General features: G+C 36.6%; 3 protein-coding genes across 4 annotated transcripts in view; 2 read left to right on the top strand and 1 right to left on the bottom strand.

Annotated features, from left to right (window-relative positions):
* Positions 1–4579, top strand: part of sema3h (sema domain, immunoglobulin domain (Ig), short basic domain, secreted, (semaphorin) 3H) — a 32283-nt gene extending 27704 nt beyond the window's left edge. For both annotated transcript variants that reach the window (XM_073819330.1, XM_073819329.1), the window contains exons 16-17: positions 725–867; positions 951–4579. In XM_073819330.1, coding sequence (XP_073675431.1) covers positions 725–867; positions 951–1364 — 557 coding nt within the window. In that variant the 3' untranslated portion in view covers positions 1365–4579. The remainder of the gene's footprint in view (positions 1–724; positions 868–950) is intronic.
* Positions 4580–8288: 3709 nt separating this feature from the next.
* borcs6 (BLOC-1 related complex subunit 6) lies at positions 8289–16716 on the top strand. Its single transcript, XM_073819277.1, has 6 exons — positions 8289–8332; positions 10056–10555; positions 11861–12341; positions 12857–13020; positions 15050–15133; positions 15219–16716. The coding sequence occupies exons 2-6, from the start codon at positions 10067–10069 to the stop codon at positions 15342–15344; spliced, it is 1344 nt and encodes a 447-aa protein (XP_073675378.1). The 5' UTR covers positions 8289–8332; positions 10056–10066; the 3' UTR covers positions 15345–16716.
* A 3254-nt stretch (positions 16717–19970) lies between these two features.
* On the bottom strand, positions 19971–26006 carry LOC141287474 (hyaluronidase-1). Its single transcript, XM_073819625.1, has 5 exons — positions 25737–26006; positions 22572–23157; positions 22082–22477; positions 21844–21933; positions 19971–21679 (listed from the first exon to the last, which is right to left on the bottom strand). The coding sequence occupies exons 2-5, from the start codon at positions 23082–23084 to the stop codon at positions 21185–21187; spliced, it is 1494 nt and encodes a 497-aa protein (XP_073675726.1). The 5' UTR covers positions 23085–23157; positions 25737–26006; the 3' UTR covers positions 19971–21184.
* Between the last annotated feature and the right edge of the window lie 260 nt (positions 26007–26266).

Below are 26266 nucleotides of genomic sequence, written 5' to 3'. Positions count from 1 at the left end.
ACTGCTCTTGGTGTGAAATGCCATGTGCACAATAAATTCAATAAAAATCTAAATAACAATAATGATGATAATACTAAATATGTTTATTTATAATTTTATAATTGATAATAAAAATAATTAAATATTAATATTATGTGTAAAATGTCATGTGCCAAGCCATGCCATGAAAAAATAAAACAAATACTAGTATTACTACTAATATGTGAGAAATGCCATGTGTATGTGCACAATAAATTCAATAATAATAACAATTTTAATTATTAGTATAATTTGTGTAATATTAGTATAATTGATAATAAAATAAAATAAAATTATGTGTGAAATACCGTGTGTATGTCTACATAGACCTACAAATAATTTATTTTAAAAAAATCATAATAATAATAATAATATGTGAGAAATGCCATGTGCATGTACACAATAAATTAAAAAGAAATAATAATACTATATAAAAATAATTATTATTATTTATAATTAATAATACAATAATAAAATATGAATATGTATTATTAACTGTATTAACTGTAAACAATATTATTATTAATGTTATTATGGAAGAAATGCTATGTGCACATAACCCAACAGTTGGAAAAACTGGAATAATAATTGTTGTTGTTGTTATCATTATTATAAAATTCATTTTAAAATGTAATTGAAATCTGTAATTTTTTCATTTAATTTAGTTATTAATTTTATTGTACTTATTCTACTCATTGTTATTCAGCTGGTCTTCAGGTGGAGGCAGAGGAGAAGACACAAGTTGTTGCCGTGGGTAACAGCACCTACCTGGAGTGTCTGCCCAAATCTCACCATGCCACAGTCACCTGGTTTAAAGACATTGGCGAGAACAGCTTAGAGCAACATAAGGTACACACACACACTTATGCGTGCACATTAAAAACATTATCAAATATTGAGACATCTCTAAATTTTAACCTTCTGTCCTTCAGGTCACATCTAGGGAGCAGCTGGTTGTCATTGACAGGGGCATCCTCATTCCCCGAGCTGAGCTCAATCATGGTGGCATTTACCATTGTCAGCTGGAAGAGCATGGGTTTCGCTGGACAGCCGTTTCTGTACGTTTAATCGTGTGGAGCCCCGCCCTGCGCCCAACCCTCGTCTCCTCCCAGCCATGGTACCAGGATGTGATTGCGCTGATCAACCACAGCAAACTGGAGCGACACTGCAAAGAACTCAGTCAGCGTCACAACAACAAGGAATCAGGGAATCACAAGCATAACAAACAGGACAGAAAGAGAGCAGAACGACACAGGCACAGAGGAGGCGGTGAGAAAGAGAAAGGAAGGGGGCGGAAGAACCGGAGCCGAATGCAGACTTCACAAAGGCTGCCGAGGAACGCATAGAAAGAATCACAGGTGTTTACAAAGCTGCTTAAAACAAAATACAACAAAACATGCAATATACAGTATATACATAGTACATTCATGTATACACAACATCAAATTAACAGATATTTGCTTTGTTTCAAAACCTAATGAGCTGCATGCAGGCTGCAGCATTTTCAAGCATCAAGCTCAAAACAATACACGCAAGGTGGGGGGTGAAAATATCCAACACTGAATAATAAAAAAAAAAAAGATTTTTATCTCACAATTCTGACTTTTTCTCTCAGAATTTTGAGATTTAAACTCGCAATTAAGAGTTATAAAGTCAGAATTGCATGATATAAACTCGCAATTGCAAGTTATAGGCCAGAATTGTCAGAATTGCGAGATTGCGAGCTTCTAACTTTTTTCTCAGAATTGTGATATAAACTCACAATTGCGAGAAATAGTCAGATTTTCGTGATTTAAACTTGCAGTTTTGAGTTATAAAATCAGAATTGCAAGATATAAAGTCACAATTCTTTTTTTCTCCAAATTGCGAGATATAAACGTAACAATTCTGAACTTTTTTCTCAGAACTGTGTGATAAAAACAAGTGCGAAAAATCAAGTCAGAATTGCAAGGTAAATACTTGCAATTCTGAGTTGTGTGATATCAGCAATTGTGAGTTATAAAGCAAGTTATTGAGCAATTTTCTCAGCAATTGTGAGTTGAAAAAAATCACTGATATGTTCTCAGAACTGCAAGTTTATATCTCACAATTGTGATTTTTGCAATTGCAAGTTATATAGTCAGAATTGCGTGTTTCTGAGAAAAAGTCACAATTGTGAGATACGAAGTTGCAATTCTGAAAAAAAAAGTCACAATTGTGTGATACGAATTGTAATTCTGAGGAAAAAAGTAATAATTGTGAGATATAAACAAGTCTGTAGAAAAAGTCATAATTGTGAGATATGAACTCGCAATTCTGACAAATTAGTGACAACTGTGTTAAACTTACAATTGTGAGGAAAAAAGTCAATTGTTAGATACAAACTCGCAATTCTGAGGAAAACAGTCACAATTGTGAGATAAACGCAATTCTGAAGAAAAAAGTAACAATTGTGAGATTTAAACTCCCAATTCTGAGGAAAAAAGTCAGTTGTGAGATGTAAACTCTGAGATGTAAAAGAATTGTGAGTTTATTTCTCAGAATTGCGAGTTTATTACAGAAGTATTAATCAGCTTATTGGAATCAAGTGTTTTCAAAATTGACAGTAATAAGAAATGCTACTTGAGCAGCAAATCGGCATATTAGAATGATTTCTGAAGGATCATGTGACACTAAAGACTGGAGTCACATGAATAAATGGCTAGCTTTAGGCTAGTTTTGAGTAGCAATTGGGTGGGATTTGTTGTGAAAACCTGGCAACCCTACGTACACCACACATCATGTTCTCATGCAGTAAAAAAAACATCTTGTAGCAAAGAGGAAACTGACAATGCACAGACAGACTGACAGACAAGACAGAACAGGTTGCTTTACGTATGAAACAGCTTCCAGCTTTCAAATTTTGTCATTTTTTTTAAGAAATTCAAACAATAAATACTGCTTTGTCTCTTTTTAATATGTTGTGACAGATCAGTTCAAGCGGTACTTTTGAACCGATCGTCTCTTCATATTCCATGAAAATTCCTCATATTTACTAGTTAAAGCCTGCAATAAACATGAATAAACATCAGAAGATGTTTTATTTCAACCACGGAAAGATGTAAATACACACCATTTTTCAACTTTAAGACCACATAAGTTAATCTAGTTTTCTTTCTAGTTTGTTTACCGGACAAAATGACGAACTCAACATTATAATTGGTCAGATTGCCCATCAGTCAAGGGTTCTGCGAAGGGTCAATTGCTTGTCCAGAGTTGTAGTGTATTTCAAATCTCTTAATAACTTCAGAGACAAGTAGAATGCTGCCCATGTAGGCAACGAGCAGGGTTGCCAGGTTTTCACAACAAAACTTTCCCAATTGCTACTCAAAACTAGCTCAGTTCACGTTTTTTTGATGGAGTTCCCCTGGTAAAATTTGCATTCTAGAGGGTAAATACCATCTTATTGGGAACACTTCAACCCGCGGACATGAAAAACAACAGTGTTAAAGTAGCCCAATTTTGCAAAACACGGGCTTGGCAAGACTGGCAATAAGGCAGCTCATTAGGTTTCAGAACAAAACTGACATCTGAATCATGTGAAGGACTGTTGCTAAGCAAATTAAGAATGATCTGGACAAGGTGTGGTCAAGAAGAAGTGTTTACTTTAATATTAAAAGCTAATTAATTATTTGAGGACTGTGTTAAGCATATCAGACAAATCTTTTAAGGCAAGGGAGTGTCCCCAAATTATCCTCTGTTGATTAAAAGACAAATCTTCCAAAGTTAGGGAGCATCCTAAAATGTTCTTTGTTTAAAAAGACTTCAGTGTCGATGGCACTTTTTCATCCGTACTGAAATGTATTGCCTTATTTATCTTTCATGGTATTTATTTTCCTTGTATTTTTGTGCTTTGTGTTTTATATTGTCTTGCAATTTAAGTGTAAAAATTGTACATGGTATTACTTATTTTTAATATTTGAATAGGGTGTAATTCTGTCTCTGGCATCACACATTAAGGTTTTAAGAGATTTATTTAAATCAATCAACGAAAGTCTCAAAATGCAATAGAACAACGTGTTTCTCTGAGGAATGGTGGAGGCACAAAGGGTGTGTTTTATATTACTGGACTGAAACGGCAGCTACTTTCTCCTGCACATGGACAGATGCATGACTGCCAAGAAGCAGCACCCACCCTGAAGTGTCTCCATTCAGAAGGATGGGAAAGGAGAAATAAATTAAGAAAAAAATGATTTAAAGGCTGACAAATAGATGAGCAAATTAAAATGCGGTCAGACGCACACCGCATGGCAGAGGCAGACACAGTGATCTGTGTATATGTTGGAGCAGCTCAGTTCACCAGAAGACTCAAACAAAACTCAAATGTTGTTAACAGACATAAAATAAACAGAAAATGTAGAATAGATGTTTCATGTTCATATTTCACATACAGTATAAAGAGGTAAATCCTGCCCTCAATGATTTAAACCTTGTGAATTGTGATTTTGTCTTACCTTTAACTGTAAATCTGGTTTTCATTAATGAACTTTGAACCTTGAATAAAGTGTTGGAAGACTCATGAAATTGAGAGAAAAAAACTGAATACTGAACTCAGAACTGCTTAATGTATTCCACTTTGTAATAATAATAACATCCACGTATACTGCTTTATACAGTACCAGAACTGCATTAGTATCATACAACATCTGACATGTCTCTGACTCTAATCCGAGCCTTTTAAATCCAAGCAACAGTCTTGTTGTAAACAGAAAATAATCACTGATATATCATCACCGTCAAACAGCTTTTTTGTTTTTGGTCTGTGTAATATAAACAGAAATACTCTCACATGCACAAACATGTGCTGGAATTTTCTCTGGCTACTGCTTGCTGTGTGACAAGCATTTAAATTCCATGAGTGCATCAGTGTATATTGCATCCTACTTATAAATGACAGGACACTGGGAAATTGACTAGGCGGGTTGCCTTGGATACAGCTGCCCCTTAAAACACTCACAGAACTGAATACCAAATAGACTTGGAGAGCCTATATGTGAGTAAATGAGATCGCTGATGCAAATAATGGAAGTGAGGGGGAGAGCCTGGAGGAGAAACACTAGGAAAGTATATTATTTTCTGTTGAGGAAGATGACTGCCTTGCATTTGTTGAATATTGACAAAATCAAGAGATACACTGTCTTAAAGGATTTCAGAATAAAAATTGTCTGCTAATATACTCATCCCCATGTCATCCAAGATGTTCATGTCTTTCTTTCTTCAGTCATAAAGAAATTAAGATTTTTGAGGAAAACATGCAGGATTTTTCTCCATATAGTGGACTTCAATGGTGGCCGATGGTTTGAAGGTCCAAATTGCAGTTTCAGTGCAGCTTCAAAGGGCTCTACACAATCCCAGCTGAGGAATAAGGGTCTTTTTAGGGAAATGCTTGTCTTGCCCTAGCTCAACCTCACGAATTACTTAATCACGTTAGAAAGGTCACATGTGACTTGGACGGAAGTACCGAACCAGTGTTTACAAAGTGAACGTGCAAAGAAAGTCAAATGCCCTTTACAAAAAAACGTAAAACAACATTGGGCGATTTTAAAGTTGGAGCAGAAAATGAACCAAAGTTCAACCAAAGCACAGATGAAGAACTAACTGTGCGTGACCTTTCCAACATGACTGCGTAATGTGTAAAGTCGTGGACGCAGAGTTAGTGCATTTGTGGTTAAAAAGTATACAGGTTTTAAATTTTTTAAGAAAATGGCCAATCGTATCGCTTTATAAGGCCCTTATTCCTTGGCTGGGATTGAGTAGAGCCTTTTGAAGCTGCACTGAAACAACAGTTTGGACCTTCAACCCGTTGGGCACCATTGAAGTTTACTATATGGAGAAAAATCCTGGAATGTTTTCCTCAAAAATCTTAATTTTTTGCGACTGAAGAAAGAAAGACATGAACATCTTGGATGATAGTGAGGTGAGTAAATTATCAAAAAATATTTTATTCTGAAAGTGAACTTACTCAGCATACATTATACTAAAGTGTAAAAGAAAAATAGTATCTAAAATATAATAATTTCCTTGACCTCTGAAATGTATTTCCTTTTCAGCTGATGTCACCGAGGCCACACTGGCTACTGGTAAATGTTAACCAATAACAAATAGCTATTTAGGCATGTTTTAGCCTTTCTAAAAAGCCAATACTTAATGCTTTCATTTAATGTACAAATCAACATTAATGTAATAAATGTCATAGCATTGATTGCAAATAACACAAGTTTAACATGGAGATACAGTTGAGGTCAAAAGTTTACATCCCCTCTCAGAATCTGCTAAATGTTAATTATTTTACCAAAATAAGAGGGATCACACAAAATGCATGTTATTGTTTATTTAGTTCTGATCTGAATAAGATATTTCACATAAAAGTCCACAAGAGAAAATAGTAGTTGAATTTATAGAAATGACCCTGTTCAAAAGTTAACATCCCCTTAATACTGAGTTATCTGAATGATCCACAGCTGTTTTTTTTAGTGAAAGTTGTTCATGAGTCCCATGTTTGTCCTGAACACTTAAAATGCCTGCTATTCTTCAGAAACATTCTTCGGGTCCCATCAATTCATTGGTTTTTCAGCATTTTTGTGTATTTGAACCCTTTCCAACAATGACTATATGATTTTCAGATTCATAATTTCACACTGAGGACAACCGAGGGACTCATATGCAACTATTACAAAAGGTTCAAACACTCACTGATGCTCCAGAAGGAAAAACTATGCATTAAGAGCCAGGGGGTGAAAAGATGGATCTCAAAATCATACAGTCATTGTTGGAAAGGGTTCAAATACACAAAAATGCTGGAAATCCAAAGAATTTGTGGGACCTGAAGGATTTTTCTGAAGAACAGCAGGCAGTTTAACTGTTCAGGACAAACAAGGGACTCGTGAACAACTAAAAAACACAGATGTGGATCATTCAGGTAACAACACAGTATTAAGAATCAACATGCATTTTGTATAATCCCTTTTATTTTAGTAAAATAATTAACGTTTTGCAGATTCTGAAAGGGGGGTGTAAACTTTTGACCTCAACTGTACATCAAGATACTACTACAGATGAACTTGGCCTTCAGATTCCACATCCTGGACAAAAAGCCTCCTCATAAGTTGATAGTAATACAACACACGCGTGTGGTGCTGCTTACCAAGGAGTCAGCGTTCTGACGTAGAACGTCCATCTCTCTTAGTTCATCATCTGTATATTCTGGTAATAAGTAAGTACATAAGTAAGGCTGCATGGGCAAAAAAACGCAAGTCAAAATCATCAGACATGTTTACAAATATGTACAATATGAGGTAAAGCTCATCCAGGTTCATAGCTTCATAACATTACAGTTGAACCACTGATGTCACATGGACTATTTTAACAATGTCCTTACTACCTTTCTGGGCCTTGAACGTGTCAGTTGCGTCATTGTCTATGAAGGGTTGGAAAGCTCTCAGATTTCATCAAAAATATTTTAATTTGTGTTCTGAAGACGAATGAAGGTCTTACAGGTTTGGAATGACATGAGGGTGACTAATTAATGACAGAATTTTAATTTTTGGCTGAATTATTTCTTTAGTCTCACCCTTCACTTTTCACATTGAATAGGCCTTCTTTGTTTCACTCAGAAACATATCAAATTACTTAAGTAAAATGACTTGTAAATGTTGTTTCATGTTGACTACAGTCCTCTAAAGAGGTCGAGAGAGTAAGTTAGGGTCAAGACAGTGACTCACAGCATTACTCTGGCTCTCCTTTAGAGGGCTTTATTACAGGGGGAGGTTTTGGGGATAATAACAGGATCTCAGAGGTTTCGGTCTTGGTCAGAGTTTTGTGACAGGGTCAAAGCTGACCAAAGTTTTGCTGATGTGGTTGACAATTCTTTTAAATCCAGCCTATAACACGACAGCAGGGTAAAAATACACACAGCTCACTGCACAGGACGTGGAAGAGAACTACGCCAGTAGCTGAATCAATCGGCGGCGTCTGCCGCCCCTTCTGGTTAAATGTGTGTAGTACATGTCTGTCTGGACAGGCTGTCTAGACATCTCTCTTTGTGCAAATAAATTAATAATTAACCACAGGTTTATTATTTATTAAATCTACAGCGCATTCCTCTATTACACTATATTAAGGTATGAGTATATAAAAACACAAAATGCGTTTAACAGGCGTTTTACATACGTCTTTTATGTCATGAGAATGATCTCTGTATGTTATGCGGAACTATAACGTCAACGTTGTGTTTCAGTACGACAAATATTTAGTGCGGACTCAGTTGGAAACCTTCATCCTGGGCGAAGAGCTGCAGGTAAATATTTAACTTCATAAACACACCATTGCACTGCATGCACCTGAAACATGACAAATCAACCCGGACTCAATCAGTAATAGTCATAATGCTGCGGGGTTTCGCTGATATCTCGCAGAAGAACTGCGATTTCAGAGGCCTGTATTACAGCTAACGTTAAGGCTTATCTTAAAGCTAACGTCAGTTGACTGCTGTCGCTTCCTTAATCCGTTTATTAACATATTTATTGTTTGTATGATTTGCGTCTGGCTTGTCTGGGTGTATGTTGAATGTTTGTGAGACTGTCGTCGTTTGTACGTCATGAATTTTAAGACTTGCAAATGATTGTTGCTGGTGATTTCAGCGTCGTATGATTTCAGACACTTCATAATTAGGTAAACTTTTTAGGTTCTAGTGCTTATGTCAGTAAGTAAATATCCCAGTAAATTGGTTGGCAGCGAATAAACTGACAGCTGTCAAAACAGACCCAGGAAACGGATCGAGTCAGCTCATAATACCTCACTGTTTGTTTACATATGCAAAGTGAAACCTGCGTTTAATCGCACAACCCTAATGCATAAAGAAACGAAAAACTTATTTAAAACCATTGTTATTAGAGTTAACTGATACCAAAACGTAAACCATAACTTTTTTTGTTGCGTAAAATAATTGTTAACTGAAATAAAATACATTATCAGTCAAACGTTTTTGAACAGTAAGATTTTTAATGCTTTTTTAAAGAAGTATCTTCTGCTCATCAAGTCTGCATTTTTAAAATCCAAAGCACAGCAAAAACAGTAACATTTTAAAATATTTTTACTGTTTAAAAAAGCTGTTTTCTATTTGAATACATTTTAAAATATAATTTATTACTGTGATCAAAGCTACATTTTCAGCAGCATTTCTCAAGTATTCAGTGTCACATGATCCTTCAGAAATAATTATAATATACTGATTTGCTGTTGAATTGCATTTTAAAATATATTCAGATAGAAAACAGTTATTTTAAATAGTAAAAATACTCCAAAGGTTTACTGTTTTGCTGTACTCTGGATCAAATAAATGTAGGCTTGGTGAGCAGAAGAGAAAAATAACTTTTGATTGGTATTGTATAATATAAAACACTTAGTATATTATTTTACTGGCAAGGCAACTATTTTTTTAATTTTCATTTAGTTTAGCTTGTACTAAAATAACTATATTAACTATATAAATAGTAAAAAATAAAAATGACAGAAACAACAAAATTACTAAAACTTAAAATTCTAAAACTTAGAAGTAAACAGAACACAGTAAATATAATAATAAAAACCAATTTAAAATATTATAAAATATTTTCTATAATATCTTAAAGATACTAAAGTACAGCTGTCCTAAATAAATTAGATATTCTCTATATTATCTAATATTGTTGTTTATATTAATTTCCCTGTGGGGTAACAGCAGTTACAGAATTTGTAGTGCTTTTTTCATTTTATTCTTCATTCTTGGGGAATAAATAGATTTATTTACAATATGCAGTGTTTAACAAAATTAATAAAATCAAACACTCATACTACTTTCATACTACCATGCAAACTTAAAGACTTGAAGACATGAAATATAAATTCCAAAATATAATGTCCAAAAACTGTGATTTGTACAAATTTTATTAAGTATTGCATCAGTTGCATCACATTTATCTTTACATCACTAATGATGATGATGATGATGATGATGATCAAGATGAATTATTTTGTTGCAGCGGGTGGAGGGATGAGCCGCTCTTCTGTGACCAGTCTGGATGCGCAAGAAGCAAGCAATGGCGTGGACACCTCTGATTCTCCCAAGGCTTCAGATTGGTCAAGACCTCATGAATTCACCACCCAGGGGTTAAAGTTCAGGGATGAGGCTGATTTTGAGCCTCATGAGGGGTCGCCTGTCCTGTCAGAGACTCTCAAACACACACCTCACCACATGGACTTATTTAGAGAGACACACACACTCCAGTTACACACAGATCTCTCAGAGTCCCCGCCTACAGACTCACTGATTCAACACAACCAACATGCACAGATTCCAACTGAAGACAGCTCGCAAGAGGACACACACTCCTGTGAGACTGAAGTAATACACGGCCGCTCTAAAAAAGAACTGGAAGAATGGAGAGGGGAGGAGGATGAAAGCGAGACAAGTGATGGAGAGATGAACAATGTCAGCAAGAAAGAGATCACACACAAAAAGGAGACTCTTATCTCTGTACAGGTAAGGAGATAAATCAAGGAGGTGCGCAGGTACTCATTCGATTACAAGTACTAATGTGAAATGTAATATAAATATATAATGCAATATTATTAATAATGTTGCAGAGGAGTGGAACATTTTTGGAAACTTTCCATGATATATTTGGAAATTTTCAGAATTTTTATTTTTTATTAATAATGAAATAATTTCCAAAAATTTTATTACACTTAAACTTACTAACATAATAATAATAAAAATAATACAATTATTAATTAACATAATAATTATGAAATTAATAATAATTAAATAGTTAAAAAGTTCAATCGATTTTATGATTTGGTACTCCATTTAATTCAATACTAATATAAAATATGATAAATATTAACATAAATGTAATGGTAATAACAATAATAAAAATGAACATATAAATTCAATTAATAATGATAAAATAATTTACACAAATGTTGTAATAATAATAATAATTATTATTATTATTATTATTTCCGTAAATTACATTTTTTGGTACTCCATTTAATTAAGTACTAATATATAGTATGATACATACTAACATAATAGTAATAGTAATAACAATAATAAAAAATAAACATATAAATTCAATTAATAATGATTAAATAATTTCCATAAATTTAATAATAATAATAATAGTAATAATAATAATAATAAAAATAACAATGTCCATAAATAAATGCATTGGTACTCCATTTAATTAAGTACTAATTTATAATATAATAAATACTAACATTAAAGTAATAATAATAATAATTTCTAAAAATTAAATAAAAAAAAATAAATCAAATGTATTCTTTTGTAATCAATTAATCAATTAAAATAAATATATAATTAAAATTTAATAGTGATTTAATAATTTCCACAAATTAAATAATAATAATAATTTCCATAAATTAAATGCTTTGGTACTCCATTTAATTAAGTACTAATATTTAATAAATACAAATAATGATAATAAACATATTCAATTAATAATAATTAAATAATTTCCACAAATTAAATATTAATACAAATAATTTCCATAAATTAAATTTAAGAAGTTAAATCAAATGCATGCATTTGTAATAAATTAAAAATACTTATTTATATATAGTATAACAAATGTAAAATTATGCAATTCTTTTATTATTATACAATTCTTGTATTAAACAATTCTAATAAATTAATTCTTAATTCAGTTAATTTAGTAATTAGTTTTGAAATAATTCAGCTTTATGTCCAATTTGTGTGACTCAAATATCTGTTGCTGTTTATCTCAAACTTTTTAATAAATAAACTGATTTGTACAAATTACAGCCAGTTGGTAAACTCTCAACCGAACACCCTCCCACTCACTCTGAATCTGATGAATGGGCTGATCCCGATTCGTCGGATGAAGTCCAGCCAAATACTTCAATTTCTCCTGATGAGGCCCCTCCCCTAGTTCCAGCCCCTCCTCCCAATCAGGCCACACCCTCTCTGCTGCCAGACCTGGATGATTCTCCGTGCCCGGCTCACGTGATGGCGGAGGTGCGTGTGCGGTCGGTGCCAGAGCGAGAACGAGTCGTGCGTGGCATGCAGGACAGTAAGAGCCTGGATGAGATCAGTGGGGCGTGTGGGGGCGGGGCACGAGGAGGCGGGGCTAGAGGCAACCAGGCAGAAGGACGCAGAGCTACCATATCCAGTTCCCTAGAATTAGAGGGAACCGTCAGCCATGATGGAGATCTCACGCACTTCATCACCAAAAATCTTGAACAAAAGATTAAAATGAGTTCACGGCCGAGTCTGGACACAGATTGTGAGTATAAAAAGTTGTCAAAAAAATTTATTTGTTTTAGTATTAGTAATATGTGACCCTGGACCACAAAACCAGTCTTAAGTCGCTGGGGTTTGTTTGTAGCAATAGCCAAAAATACATTGCATGGGTCAAAAATTTAGATTTTTCTTTTATGCCAAAAATCATTGAGAAATTAAGTAAAGTTCATGTTCCATGAAGATTTTTTTGTAAAATTCCTACTGTAAACATATCAAAATGTAATTTTTGATTTGTAATATGCATTGTTAAGAACCTAATTTGGACAACTTTAAAGGTGATTTTCTCAGTCTTTTTGATTTTTTTGCATCCTCAGATTTCTGATTTCAAATAGATGGATCTCAGTCAAATATTGTCCGATCCTAACAAACCATACATCAATAGAAAGCTTATTTGTTGAGCTTTCATATGATGTATAAATCTCAGTTTTGTTAAATTTAACCTTATGACTGGTTTTGTGGTCCAGGGTCACATATTTAATCTGTGTGTGATTACTTCAGCGGACTGTTCTGGACCTGTGGTACGTGGTCGTGGCTCTTTGCGTCGAACGGCTGATATTCCACCCATTGACCCGTCAGTGCTGGTAGACCTACACAAACACACACAAGATGTGGCTCAGAGTGTAGAACTGATGCTGCGAAGCCTTAATGGAACTATACAGAATGTGAGTATCATCCTGGATCATATCCACTTTATTTTTCCAGTAAAAGTGTGCATGGCCATTTTTAAATTTTATGGTTCTCATCTGCGTCCAGCTAAAGGAAAACTCAAAACTTTATCAAACCTGCAACAGGTTATTATAAACAAGCATGCTAAGTTTTAAGGAGATCGGACCACAGCTGGTGCTAAAACAGTCTTAAATGTTAAAAACATCATATTATTGTAGTAAATTACCTGAATTTGTGAAAAATGCTTTTTTTTTTTAATTATTGATTTAGGTGGTTACAGGCTTGCTAAATAATGTCTTTTTTCATATGTGCTTACATGCCTTAAAGCGCTTAAACTCCGCTAATCGCTGCTTGCAGCTATATTTCTTCTTAGTGGGTAATGAACCAGAAGTCTTGCACATAGACTTACTTCAGCGTTGAGGAATAAGGTGGATACAGCAATCCAAAAACACATTTGGACACTTATGCCTCATTTCAAAATACAGAAACAGGTGCAATATGCAAAGAAAAGGTGCAGATTTTTTTCAGAACTCGCCATTTTTGTACTAGTTTTTAGCCACATTGTCTCAAAGTGATTTTAAATTGACTATAAAAAGTAAATTCCCTTCAACTATACACTTGACCTTGTTCCACTGATGTTATTCTGGTGCTGTTTCCTGGCCAATTTCACAGACTTCTGCCACAGAAAAGCCAGTTCTAAGTAATTTATTATTCCAGTGATGGCAAAGCTGAATTTTCAGCAGCCCTTACTCCAGATTTTAGTGTCACACGATCCTTCAGAAATCATTCTAATGATCTGTTTTGGTGATGATTTCATGATGTTTCATTAACAAAGTTCGGGAGAAGCCCGTCAGATACTTAGCGTAAACATCACAAGAGGAGCCCACTCAAGTCAATCAATGCCATAGGTTTAAATACAGCTGACTCGCCTCTATCCACTTGACAGTTTATCAGTATCCCTTCACCACCCCATCTCCTCACTCTGAGTTCCCACTACTCTTATGGGGGGGGTACTCTGGGCTCCGGCCACTCCCGAGCTCGGAGCCCTTCTCCGGACAGCACGCCAAGCACGCATTTATCTGAAAATGAAATCTTTTATACCATTATAAATGTCTTTACTGTCACTTTTGACCCATCTCATGTGCATGTGCTAAAAGAATTAAATTCTTTAAAATTAATGGTAGTAGATTTAATTTAATGTAATGTCAGTTAACATATCTTTATGTAGTTATAGGAAGATCTGATCACAATGTGGGGGTAAATTTGTGCCAAAATACAGAACATTTTAAAAGGGGACATTTGATGCCCATATTCCAAGTTGGTATGATTCTTTAGGGTCTTTGTGAAATGTCTGCACAATTCTTCAATGGTCATGTAAAACAACACCCTTTTTACCTTGCCAAAAACAGTTCTGTTCACACCGACCCCTTTCAGTGCATGTCTCATTAAATGATAATGAGTTACTGCTCAACCCGCCCCTCTCTACTGTTTTTTTTTTGTGTATTCTGTGCGTTACCATCAAAAACAAAACTAATCCCACTGCGTCCTCAGTGGCTCTGATGTTGGCAGAAAATTAAGACTCTTATTTCACTTTCACATCCAGATACAAAACACCTGCATTGCTTATGAAACATTGTTGTCGCTACAGCTACTCGAGTGCAGAGAAAATAGCAGACAGTGTACAACTGGCTGAGGGCGGGAATATACTAATACAGGACAGTCCGTCAGCGGTTGTGGGCGGGGCCTTGATAATTGAGACTGTTATGTTTGTTTGGTGATTAAAAAAAAAAGAAGTGAATGGATTTTTATCATTGCAGGGTAGTCGTGTCCACACACTGCTAAGACACATTTATATGCAAACACCATATAAAAGCAAATTTTACATCTGATGTGCCCTTCAGTGTCCAAATACTTTTTAGGTTTGCTTATGTATGCAACCCTCATTCCAACTCACTTATGCATTTATACAGGCCATGAAGTGCACATATTGCTATGAATTTGAATTCAAATCTTGTGTCTCTCCAGATGACTGCTTTAAGTGTGGGCTATATCCAGACATACAGAGATTCTGTGGACAGTTTGGGAGAGTCAGTGGACATGAGTATAAAGGTGAGAGTTACTTAAATTTACAAAGTCAAGTGAGTTTTAATAATTTTCTATTTTAATCTGTATGTGCTTGTTTATGTGCTTCCAGGGAATGTACACACTCATGGCACGCTGTGAGGAGCTAGATCGCTCCATGCAACCTATACATGCTTTAGCTGCTCAGATCAGAGACATCAAACGAACCCTCGATGCCCTGGAGACCATCTGCAAGTAACTTTCGCAACAAACAACACCCCCTGTCTGAGCAGGTACTCCACCGCTTGGACAAAAACAGTGGCTGTGCCTTCGGCAGCCATTCTACTAAACACCGTGCAATGGATCCATTTTGCTAATTATAATGTTTACTAGCAATGCTCTGCAAGCGCTCGTCCCCTTAGAGGCAGCTTGGTTCTCACCCTTTCCTGTGGAGGCCACATCTTTAACCACCCCCTTTTGTCGTGGCTCCTCCTCTCTAGAACGTCGCACGGCAAAAAAGTATTGACAACTCCCCTGTGATTCATGCCGTCCAACTTCCTTTATGTGACCACAGGAAGCACTCTCTGTTGTTGGTGGCTCTTGGGCGACTGATTGGTGTTACCGTTTCCCGGTTTATGAAGTGTGTGTGTGTGTGTGTGTGCGTGTGTGTGTGCGTGTGTGTGTGCGTGTGTGTGTGCGTGTGTGTGTGTGTGCGTGTGTGTGTGCGTGTGTGTGTGCGTGTGTGTGTGTGTGTGTATGGAACTATTGGTGGGTGTTTTGACAGATTGTGTTGGTGTTAAATGCACCTTCTGTAATGGCCTCAAATTCAAGACATATTCAAGACATATTCAAGACAGTAGAAGCGTAACTCCAGTATTCACCAGTATGGAAGCCATGCTCTGTGTATACTTGTTCCTCCTGGACGTCTGTGCTTTTGCAGGATGGATGCTATGCATCCCAGATAAGTTCCTCTTTTCACAGCGACCATTGTTAAATGGATAGTTCATCTCAAAAAATTAATTCTGATATCATTTACTCACTTTCATGTTGTTTGAAACCTGTATAAAAGACACATTTTTGAAGACAGTCACCATAAATCTTGAGTAATGACTTACTTTTTACTTTTGTTTCTCACACAAAGAAAGTAAGAAAGCTATCTCTAAAATATCTTCTTTTGTGTTCCTTAGAGGAAAGCATGTCTCACAGGTTTGGAAGAACATGAGAGTGAGTAAATGATGGCAGAATTTTTTGTCTTTGGACGAACTATTTCTAACACAAGCACCATAAAGGCCCGTCTTTGGATATTGGACTCTTGATTAATGTATTGAGAGTCACGACAAATGTCCTGTAGTTTAATTGTTCTGTCGTGTGCAACTGTTCATCATGAGAAACAGCCCTACAAATCAGAGGAAGGTGAGGAAAGATTGGATGTGGGTGTGATTAAAAAAAATACAGGATGGATGAGAGTTTATTTTTGCAAATGATCTTTACCTTTGTCTGTTCCTGTTTGAACCGTCTCTCTCTTTATCACTGTCTTGCTAACTATAACCCTGATTTGTCCAACAATCCGTCATCAATGTATATTTTAAATTATTATATAAACCAAAATAAATTTGCTAGAATGATACTTATTTTTCATGCCTCTTCTCACTTCATTTTTTTCAGGTGAAATTGTTCTGGACTTCTTTTGTAAGACTTCTGTTTTTGCAGAGTTCCGTTACAGCTGCATCTTGATCTGCACTATTTATCAAAGTGAAATTATCCAGGGAAAGAGCATAATGTTTGTGTGTGTGTGTGTGTGTGTGTGAGAGAGAGAGAGAGAGAGAGAGAGAGAGAGAGAGAGAGAGATTGTTTGTGTTCTCAAATGGACTTATCTGGGTTAATTTACAATGCCAACGGTTTTGCTCATCACCTCTAATCACTGATGAATTCACAGAAACATAAACACGTAGATGGACATATTTTTTAATTTGGACATTGTAGGTGTTCTTATTCTCCTACTCTAGATGGTATTTGTTAGTTTAACAAACCACCAGATTTGCCTAGTAGTCATTCATATCTGTCATTGAATGTTTGGAAAGGCTTTACATTTTCACTATGGAGGACAGATTTGTTTGGGACAGGCTGCTCAGATAAAACGTAAACTTTGCTGATTTCTCTCTCGCTCTCTTTTTTTTCCTTAAACATAAGAGATAAAATGGAGACTAAACATTTGACTAGATTTTTGGTTAGGCAGATTAGGCAGAAGTTTAGGGTCATTAAGAATTTTTTGTTTTTGAAAGAAGTTTCTTATACTCACCAAGGCTGAGTTTTTTTTTTTTTTTTTCAAAACAGTAAGAACAGTCATATTGAGAAATATTATTGCAATTTTTCTAATTTAATTTGTGACCCTGGACCACAAAACCAGTCATAAGTGTAAATTTTCTGAATGAATAAGCTTTCCATTTATGTATGGTTTGTTAGGGTAGGACAATATTTGGCCGAGATCTGGAATCTGAGGGTGCAAAAAATCTAAATATGGAGAAAAACGCCTTTAAAGTTGTCCAAATTAAGTTCTTAGCAATGCATATTACTAAGCAAAAATTAAGTTTTGATAAATTTACAGTAGGTTATTTACAAAACATTATCTTACTATCTTTAATCTATACTTAATATCCTAATATCCTATATCCGTGTGCTTAGAGACTGTGCTAACTCACTTACAGATGTTCTCACAGATATCTTTAACATCTCTCTGAGCAAAGCCATTATACCAGAATGCTTCAAAGCCACTACTATCATACCGCTACCGAAGAAATGACCAGTCACAACACTGAACGACTACCGGCCTATAGCACTCACGTCCATCATGATGAAGTGCTTTGAAAGGCTGGTCAAGGCTCACATAACATCCTGCCTACCTGTCATATTTGACCCTTTCCAGTTTGCATATCGTTCCAAGCGTTCCATTGATGATGCCATAGCAACAGCACTTCACCTCAGTCTGGCTCATCTGGAGAACAAAAACAGCTGTGTGCGGATGCTGTTCATCGACTTCAGCTCTGCCTTTAATACAGTCATCCCACTACATCTGGCGGAAAAACTCAGTGCTGTAGGCATCAGCACCTCACTTTGCAACTGGCTATTAGACTTTCTCACCAACAGACCACAGACAGTAAGAGTTGGCGAAAACTCTTCACAGACCATCATCATGAACACTGGGGTCCCTCAAGGATGTTTGTTGAGTCCACTGCTGTTCACACTGATGACTCATGACTGTTGTGCCAGATACAACTCAAATTACATCATCAAGTTTGCAGATGACACAACAGTAGTGGGCTTCATCAGCAACGACGACGACTCAGCCTACAGAGATGAGGTACACCATCTCATCAACTGGTGTGACACCAATAATTTACATCTCAATGTCAATAAAACAAAAGAAATAACTGTGGATTTCAGGAGAAATCACAAGCCACACACACCCCTCACCATCAATGGCAGCGTAGTAGAATCAGTGAAAAGCACCAAGTTCCTGGGGGTGCATATCACTGATGACTTGTCTTGGTCTACCAACACCACCTCCCTGGTCAAGAAAGCTCACCAACGCCTCCACTTCCTATGCAGGATGAGAAGAGCCAACCTCCCCACACTGGCACTTACCACCTTCTACTTGGGTGCCATTGAGAGCATTCTCACCAGCAGTCTCTCAGTCTGGTATGGTAGCTGCTCTGTCGCTGACTGGAAAGCTCTACAGAGGGTGGTGAGGTCAGCTGAGAAGATCACCAGATCAGCCCAACCATCTATCCAGGACATATATCCATCCCGCTGCCACAACAGAGCCACTAACATCATCAAAGACCCCACCCATCCCACACACAAACTGTTCACTCTCCTACCTTCTGGCAAACGCTACAGCAGTATGCGTTGCAAGACTACCAGATTCAGCAATAGCTTTTTTCCTCAAGTCATCAGACTGCTCAACTCACTCATGAAAACTGGATTGTAAATTCACACCCCACAGCCCACACACACAAATACCTGTGGAACTGTGAAAAAGACAAACTCAGTGTTTGCAAATACTCTTATGCACATATGTCAATATCCCTTGCGCTAGAACGTAACTAGTTTACAAAATTAATTTATCTCCATGCTGCTACTCTGCACTTTGTTTGCACTTTTGTCATATTGCACCTTGTATTGCACTATAGTAAAATACCTCAACCTGACCATATTCTGAAACAGTAGGATAGTCTGGTAACTGTAAGTTCAATGTCTTTCATTGTCTATCTCTTAAATATCTATTTGCATTATGTTTAGTCAAATGTTTAGTTTTTGTTTAGTGTGTGTCATATTTTGTTTTAAAATTGCACATTGGAGTATGGGAGAAACGCAATTTCAGTCTGCATTCTGCTGTGTAATGTACTGTTGCATGGTTTGATTGACAATAAAGTTGAACTTGAACTTGAACTTGAACTAATGATTTTTGGCATAAAAGAAAAATCAATAATTTTGACCCATACAATGTATTGTTGGCTGTTGCTACAAATATACCTTTGCTACTTACGACTGGTTTTGTGGTCCAGGGTTGCATATAGTTTTTTATTCTTGTGATTTCCTTCAGAAATCATTTTAATATGCTGATTTGGTACTTATTTTCAATTTCAAAAGCACTTGTGCCGTTTAATATTTTAGTGGAAACCGTAATACATTTGTTTTAGGATTCATTTGATGAATGTATTGTTCGAAAGTACATCATTTATTTGAAATACATTTTTTTTGTAACAATGTAAAACTTTTGATCAATTTAATGCATCATAGCTGAATGTAAGTATCAATTTAAAAAAAAAAAAAAAAAACTTATCCTACCCCAAACCTTTGAAAGGTATATGATGTTAAGGGTTAATACAGTCAAATTATCATATTTCTGAAGTAATCTGTTTTCATGATGGAATTATTCAGAGTTATTCATATGAAATACAAACAAAATAATCTCATTTATATAAAAATTTATTTGGTACATAGCTGTTTGGATTATATTATTTCATTGTAATATAGTAAGTACATTATAGAATGTAGCTAATTTTGTTTCAAAAATCATTCAGTGTAATTTTATATGTACATTAAACAGATAGATCACCTCAAAAAATAATGTCATCATTTACTCAACCTCCACTTGTTCCAAACCTATGAGTTTCTTGTGTTGAACACAAAAAAAGATATTGTGAAGAATGTTGACAGTAGCCATCGTTTTTTTCCCATACTATGGAATTCAATAACCTCTTTCACACAGTAATACCAGTAAATTGCCGCAAAATTGCAGGTAAATACAAAAACTTTTTACAGGTAAAGCACCATTCACACAACAGTTTCAAAATACCGGTAAATCCTGTGGCTTCATTAACCAGAAATCATCTCTAAACAGCTGCACCTCCCTGTGTTATGTTTGTAAACATGGAGAGGTATATGTGGTCAGTGTTTTTGTTGATGCTTTAATTTTTGCGTCAAACGTTCACATCACAAAATGTTATGATTGGATGAGAGCCGTTGAATTTTGAATTTTGAATTTCAGCGCGTTTTGGACTTGTACGTGCTCATACCCAGTAATCTTCATTCTGCGTTCACACAGAGCAGATTACTGGTAATTTACTGGTAATGTTACAACCTCTCATGCCGGTTAAAAAAGGTTCTGAAAAGGTCCTGTTCAAACATGATCTCTTAACGGTAATTTACTGGTAATTTACCAGTAAAAGCTGTATGTGTAATGGCTACCGTCTGTTCAGTTACCAACATTCAAAATATCTTCTTTTTTGCTTAACAGTAAAAACATATACTCATAACACAACTCATACAGATTTGGAATAACTCGAGGGTGAATTTTTTTTTCAGTTTTGGGTGAACTATTACTTTAAAAAACTGTGTCTAATATATGTTATGCTGTTAATTTTTAAGTGCAGGTGATGCAGAACAGATCTTTTTATTCAGTCATGATCAGATTGTGAATTTGAAGTCTCTTACAGAGATATTACTGTGGGTATTTATATTAAATTTCTTCTTGCAATCAAAGTCAAGGCCAACTGAGGTTCACAAAAGTTCCTTCACACTCCAGCTCTCTACTCGTCAAATATAATGAAGAACCAGTGACGGAAGAAGGATAAAGGGTGTATAAAGTGCAGAGTTTCCGCCGTCCACTGGCTGCTTGGTAGGCACTACTGTCACTGGAACCACCGTACCCTGACTTTGGCTTATCCCAAACATTGTTTTAACTGTTGGTGATGTTATTTTCCTTCGGTTTTCCAGTACCACGCCTGATTCTTGATCCGCTGCTGCACCCTCCAAGGCTTCGAACCACTGGCAGCGGAAGTCCTTCCTCCAGAGGTCTATATAAGCGGTGGGCAGCTCTCCCGTGGCCCGGACACCTTCTGCTCCATTTGGGAGAAGCATAAAGTGGGCTGAAGGAAGATGCAGGTATGTGGGGTCCTCAGGATTTTTACGCACGCAACGTCCACGGCCCTGACACAGTGAGACTCCACAAAGCCTTGCTGCAGTGGTCACATTGACAGCATATGGGCCAAGAACCTGACGAACGTATGAGCCAAACTCTGAGCAGGATTTCTGTAGGAGACACACATGCAGATGTAAATAATATTCATACAGGAATCTGTAATAGCTAATGAAAGCATTATAATGGCAAAGCAAGAAGGTGAAGGGATATCACAATAAACCTCAAACTTTTGAACGTAGTGTCAATGGATGAATGATTGAATGATTAGGCCTACCTGTGTTTTAACTGCTAAAGATTTTTCCCATATAATGACTCCAGATGCTCCCATAGCAGCACTCTCTCCAATTGTGTTCACCAGATCAATCTGATACATGTACAGTACAGACATAATTACCAGGTTGTACAAAGTAACAGCAGTCACATGTATTTTTATATCATCATATATATTCCCCCCTTACAATTTTTTGGTAACCATTAGCTTTGTTAACTCGACAGATAGCAACCTACTGTACCTCTGAAAGAAAGGAATTAGAGGAGGAGTACACAATCTTGATCAATGGAAACACAGGAAGATCAGAGGTAGTCCCTGCAAGAGCCGCCACTCGTAAAGCCTCTCTGATCTGATTGGTTGCGTAAAGCCACGCCCCTTTAGTTCCCTCTGGCAGCTTCTCCAGTGAGAGAGCTGGATAAAGAGCACCGCTACGCTTCCACAACCACATCAACTCATCATTAAGTGCCATTTCTGCCGCAGGGCACCGTCCCGTGTAATTGGCTAACGCTATCTGGGTGGAGTCAAAGTTATAGCAGTTAGGATACGGGGCCATGCCCCATAATCTCTGTGGGCGGAGTCTTTTCACCTCCCGCAGGGTTTCCATCATTATAGACTGTGCTGCTGCTTCAAAATCAACCTGACAAGAAAATGAAATCATGTGGTTGATAAATACAACAGAATGCAGAATGATAGTCTGTTTTAATATCATAATATGTTGTTAGTGTCATCACCTGAGACCATTTCTCCACTTCCTCTGCGCTCCAGTCAGGAAAAAATCCCCGGAGGAGTGCTCTCGACTCCACAAGGTACTTTGTTTTAACTCCCCTGTTCCTGTTCCACTGAGGCGCCCACTCCTGCCAGCGGAGCACCCCTAAACCAGGCGCTCCTGCTTGAGGTAATGAGGCCGTGAGGTCGCCCTCCAGCCTCTGGAGGTGAAGATCAAGGCTGGTGTGTTGTGGTAGGCCACCATTGACAGGACGATCCTGTACAGTGAAATATGGGTAAAGTCCTAGCGTGTCCTCATAAAATATTGCCACACGGCCTTCCCACTCCATCCCATATGCAGCTGGGTCTGGCCGACCCAAACAGTCTTTATCTGGAACCCCCCATAGCACTAGGAATGGCTGGCCGGCGAGAAGAGGGGCCCGGGCAGGACCGCAGACACATGGATGAGTGAAGAGACAGAGGAAGAGGAATAGAAGAGAAAGGGAGAGGAAGATGAATGTGTGTTTTCTTACAGCCATGGAGCTGAGCAAGAGGTTTCAGGGCCCCTCACCCCAAAACTCACACAAAAGCCGCCTTGGAGAGGGATAATGTCTGGAGAGAAAGACAGAGAGTAGGAGAAATGTGTTTTATTTGTTTTATGTTGTGAGAATATCTGTTCTGGTGTGTTTGTATCCATAATGAAACAGAGCAATTGAACAATGAATTGAGTTGCACATAGTTTTATTAATTTTAAGTAAACAAGCAGCTTTCAGGTTAAACAAGTGAAACTGTGGACATAAATAGTCCATCCCACACTCATAAAGTTAGGGGATCTCATTAATTTTAATTCAAGGTATAGATTTTAACCGCAACGTTGGACTGCATTATTTATGTTATCACAGAAGGTCAGCTAAGGTGTATGTATACAGTTGAGATCAAAAGTTTACACACACCTTGCAGAGTCTGCAAAATGTTAATTATTTTAGCAAAATAAGAGGGATCATACAAAATGCGTGTTATTTTTTTATTTAGTACTGACCTGAATAAGATATTTCACCAAAAAAGAGAAAATAATAGTTAAATTTATTTTTTTTTAAAATATTTGTTTAGTGATAGTTGTTCATGAGGCCCTTGTTTGTCCTGAAAAGTTAAACTGCTTGCTGTTCTTCAAAAAAATCTTTCAGGTTCCACAAATTCTTTCTTTCTTTCTTTCTTTCTTTCTTTCTTTCTTTCTTTCTTTCTTTCTTTCTTTATAGCATTTTTTGTGTATTTGAACCCTTTCCAACAATGACTGTATGATTTTGAGATCCATCTTTTCACTCATATGCAACTATTACAGAAGGTTCAAACATTCACTGATGCTCCAGAAGGAAAATCGATGCATTAAGAGTCGGGGGTGTAAACTTTTGAACAGAATAAAGATGTGTGCTTTTTTCTTATTTTGCCTAGATATCATATTTTTTCATTTAGTACTGCCCTTCAGAAGCTACAGAAGATACTTACATATTTCCCAGAAAACAAAATAAGTTAAATTTACCATGATCTTCAAATTCAAAAAAGCCAAAATAAGAAAAAAGCACACATCTTCATTCTGTTCAAAAGTTTACACCCCCGGCTCTTAATGCATTGTTTTTCCCTTCTGAAGCATCAGTGAGTGTTTGAACTTTTTGTAATAGTTGCATATAAATCCCTCAGTTGTCCTCGGTGTCAAAAGACGGATGTCAAAACCATACAGTCATTGTTGGACAGGGTTCAAATAAACAAAAATGTGGAAAACCCAAAGAATTTGTGGGACCTAAAGAATTTCTCTGAAGAACAGCGGTCAGTTTAACTGTTCAGCACAAACAAGGGACTATCACTAAAAAAACCACACACAGCTGTGGATCATTGAGGTAACAACACAGTATTAAGAATCAAGTGTATGTAAACTTTTGAACATTTTTATAAATTCAGCTATTATTTTCTCTTATGGACTATATGTAAACATAAAATATCTTATTCAGGTCAGTACTAAATAAAAAATAACACGCATTTTGTATGATCCCTCTTATTTTGCTAAAATAATTAACATTTAGCAGATACTGCAAAGTGTATTCAAACTTTTTACCTCAACTGTACATTTCCTAAACATATATTGAAAGAAAAGTGTGACCACACGCCCTTATTTACCAACTGAGAAGAGCTGCGCCGCTACGTCAGAGGAAACAAAGGGAGACACTTTAGGATAATTAATCGTTAACAGGATTAATTAGTGCTATCCAAATTCAGCGCTAAACACTCTTTAAAGTGTACTAATACGAGTGTGCAGTTCACAAGCTTTTCAACAGAGGGCGCCAGAGGGCCAAGCAACACCTGCGCCTCACAACACCGACGGAAGTATTTATCGATCTCTTCGATGTACTTAAGACAAAAATACTGGAGCAACATACGTATTTCTACTTATTACTCAGTAGCAACTATTTTATTGAGAGTTAAAGAAGTTTAGAAAGCTGTTATGTTCGTGTAATTCTTGAAAACGTAGATATGAAAACCCTGTTGTAACTGTCCTAAACTAGTCTAAAATGTAAACCATCGAAAAAAGGAAACGACACAATTATTTATAACACAGTTAACCTAGTACAGTTTTTCTACTTCAATAAGCTGTATTTATTCTGTATTATTAATTCATTGTGCTTTAACAATAACTGTAAGGTGGACAAATTTCTGTCTCTATAGTGGGTGAAACTTTGCTAAATGTAACATGTACCCGTTTTACGCTGGGGTGCTCACTCTGAAGTGATTTCGGCCAATAGCTGTGACACATACAGAGGAGAGCCAGCTATATATGTGTAATGAACTGAATGCAAAGACATCTTTCTGAGTCAAATGAGTGCCTTTCTCTGAATAGGCTCTCTGAAATTGAATCTGAAGGACCTGAAAGCTGTTATCATTCTTCAAGTTTAGAAGTGTTAGTGTTGTTTCTCATCCAGTTAAACTTAGCTATGTCAAAGTAAGCTTTTGTTGTTGGGTGTGATAGTTTTAGGCCAGTTCCTGCTTTCGAGGAAGCGTGGGAATCGACTTAGCTTCTATAATGCCAATTTCCATCTTATTCATCTAACATTTCGAGCAAAACAGTTGTTTAACTGATAGTTTGCTTTCCCTCGTCAGGTGCTTGAGGAGATAGGCTCGGAGTGCTGGATTGTGTTACTCACCTCTGCATTGGCAGATCGGGTGTGCCTGGATCTCCAGGTCAAAGAATCCAGAAGGAAAGGTCAAGATGAAGAGGACTCCTCTGAATGGAGAATGAGAAGTGAGCGTTTCTGTGCAGGTTCGAGTGGTCGGGTCTCCTGGCTCAGTACAGGAAGCCACAGAAGGGAGAGACTTCAGCCCAACCATGAGGGATGAGATGACAGGCTGTCCTGAAAAAAAGGATGGATGAAGTGACAGAAGGAGGAAATAGAGAGAAAAGCAGGCTACCTCACCTTCACCAGGGTAATCTGTTAGTAAGTAGGGTCACCACGGACCATGACAATCACATGATCAGACTCACCATAATCTCTTAATCCGCCACTCCCTTCTAACAAACACACCTAATTCAAAAACACGCACACACATCCAATCAACCAGGCACACGTATGCACAAAACTGTGTCACTGTGACACAAATTTACTTAAAACAGAAAATAAGTACTTTGAAAATGCATCGACTGTTTTTCCTTGGTGTTTTCCTTGCTGGAACATTT

The sequence above is a fragment of the Garra rufa genome, chromosome 15 (genome assembly GCF_049309525.1).
Source record: "Garra rufa chromosome 15, GarRuf1.0, whole genome shotgun sequence".
Classification (NCBI taxonomy): domain Eukaryota; kingdom Metazoa; phylum Chordata; class Actinopteri; order Cypriniformes; family Cyprinidae; genus Garra; species Garra rufa.
Note: the sequence above shows the minus strand (reverse complement) of the source record. Positions and strands in the feature narration are given on the sequence as shown.

Bases quoted from the DNA above. Each gene is read 5' to 3' on its own strand.
- borcs6 (XM_073819277.1), top strand. From the start codon at position 10,067: ATGAGCCGCTCTTCTGTGACCAGTCTGGATGCGCAAGAAGCAAGCAAT. The intron at 10,556-11,860 runs GTAAGGAGATAA...TACAAATTACAG, and splicing joins AGACTCTTATCTCTGTACAG to CCAGTTGGTAAACTCTCAAC. The intron at 12,342-12,856 runs GTGAGTATAAAA...TGATTACTTCAG, and splicing joins GCCGAGTCTGGACACAGATT to CGGACTGTTCTGGACCTGTG.
- LOC141287474 (XM_073819625.1), bottom strand. From the start codon at position 23,084: ATGGCTGTAAGAAAACACACATTCATCTTCCTCTCCCTTTCTCTTCTA. The intron at 22,478-22,571 runs GTGATGACACTA...TTTTCTTGTCAG, and splicing joins AAGTGGAGAAATGGTCTCAG to GTTGATTTTGAAGCAGCAGC. The intron at 21,680-21,843 runs GTAGGCCTAATC...TGTCTCCTACAG, and splicing joins CTTTAGCAGTTAAAACACAG to AAATCCTGCTCAGAGTTTGG.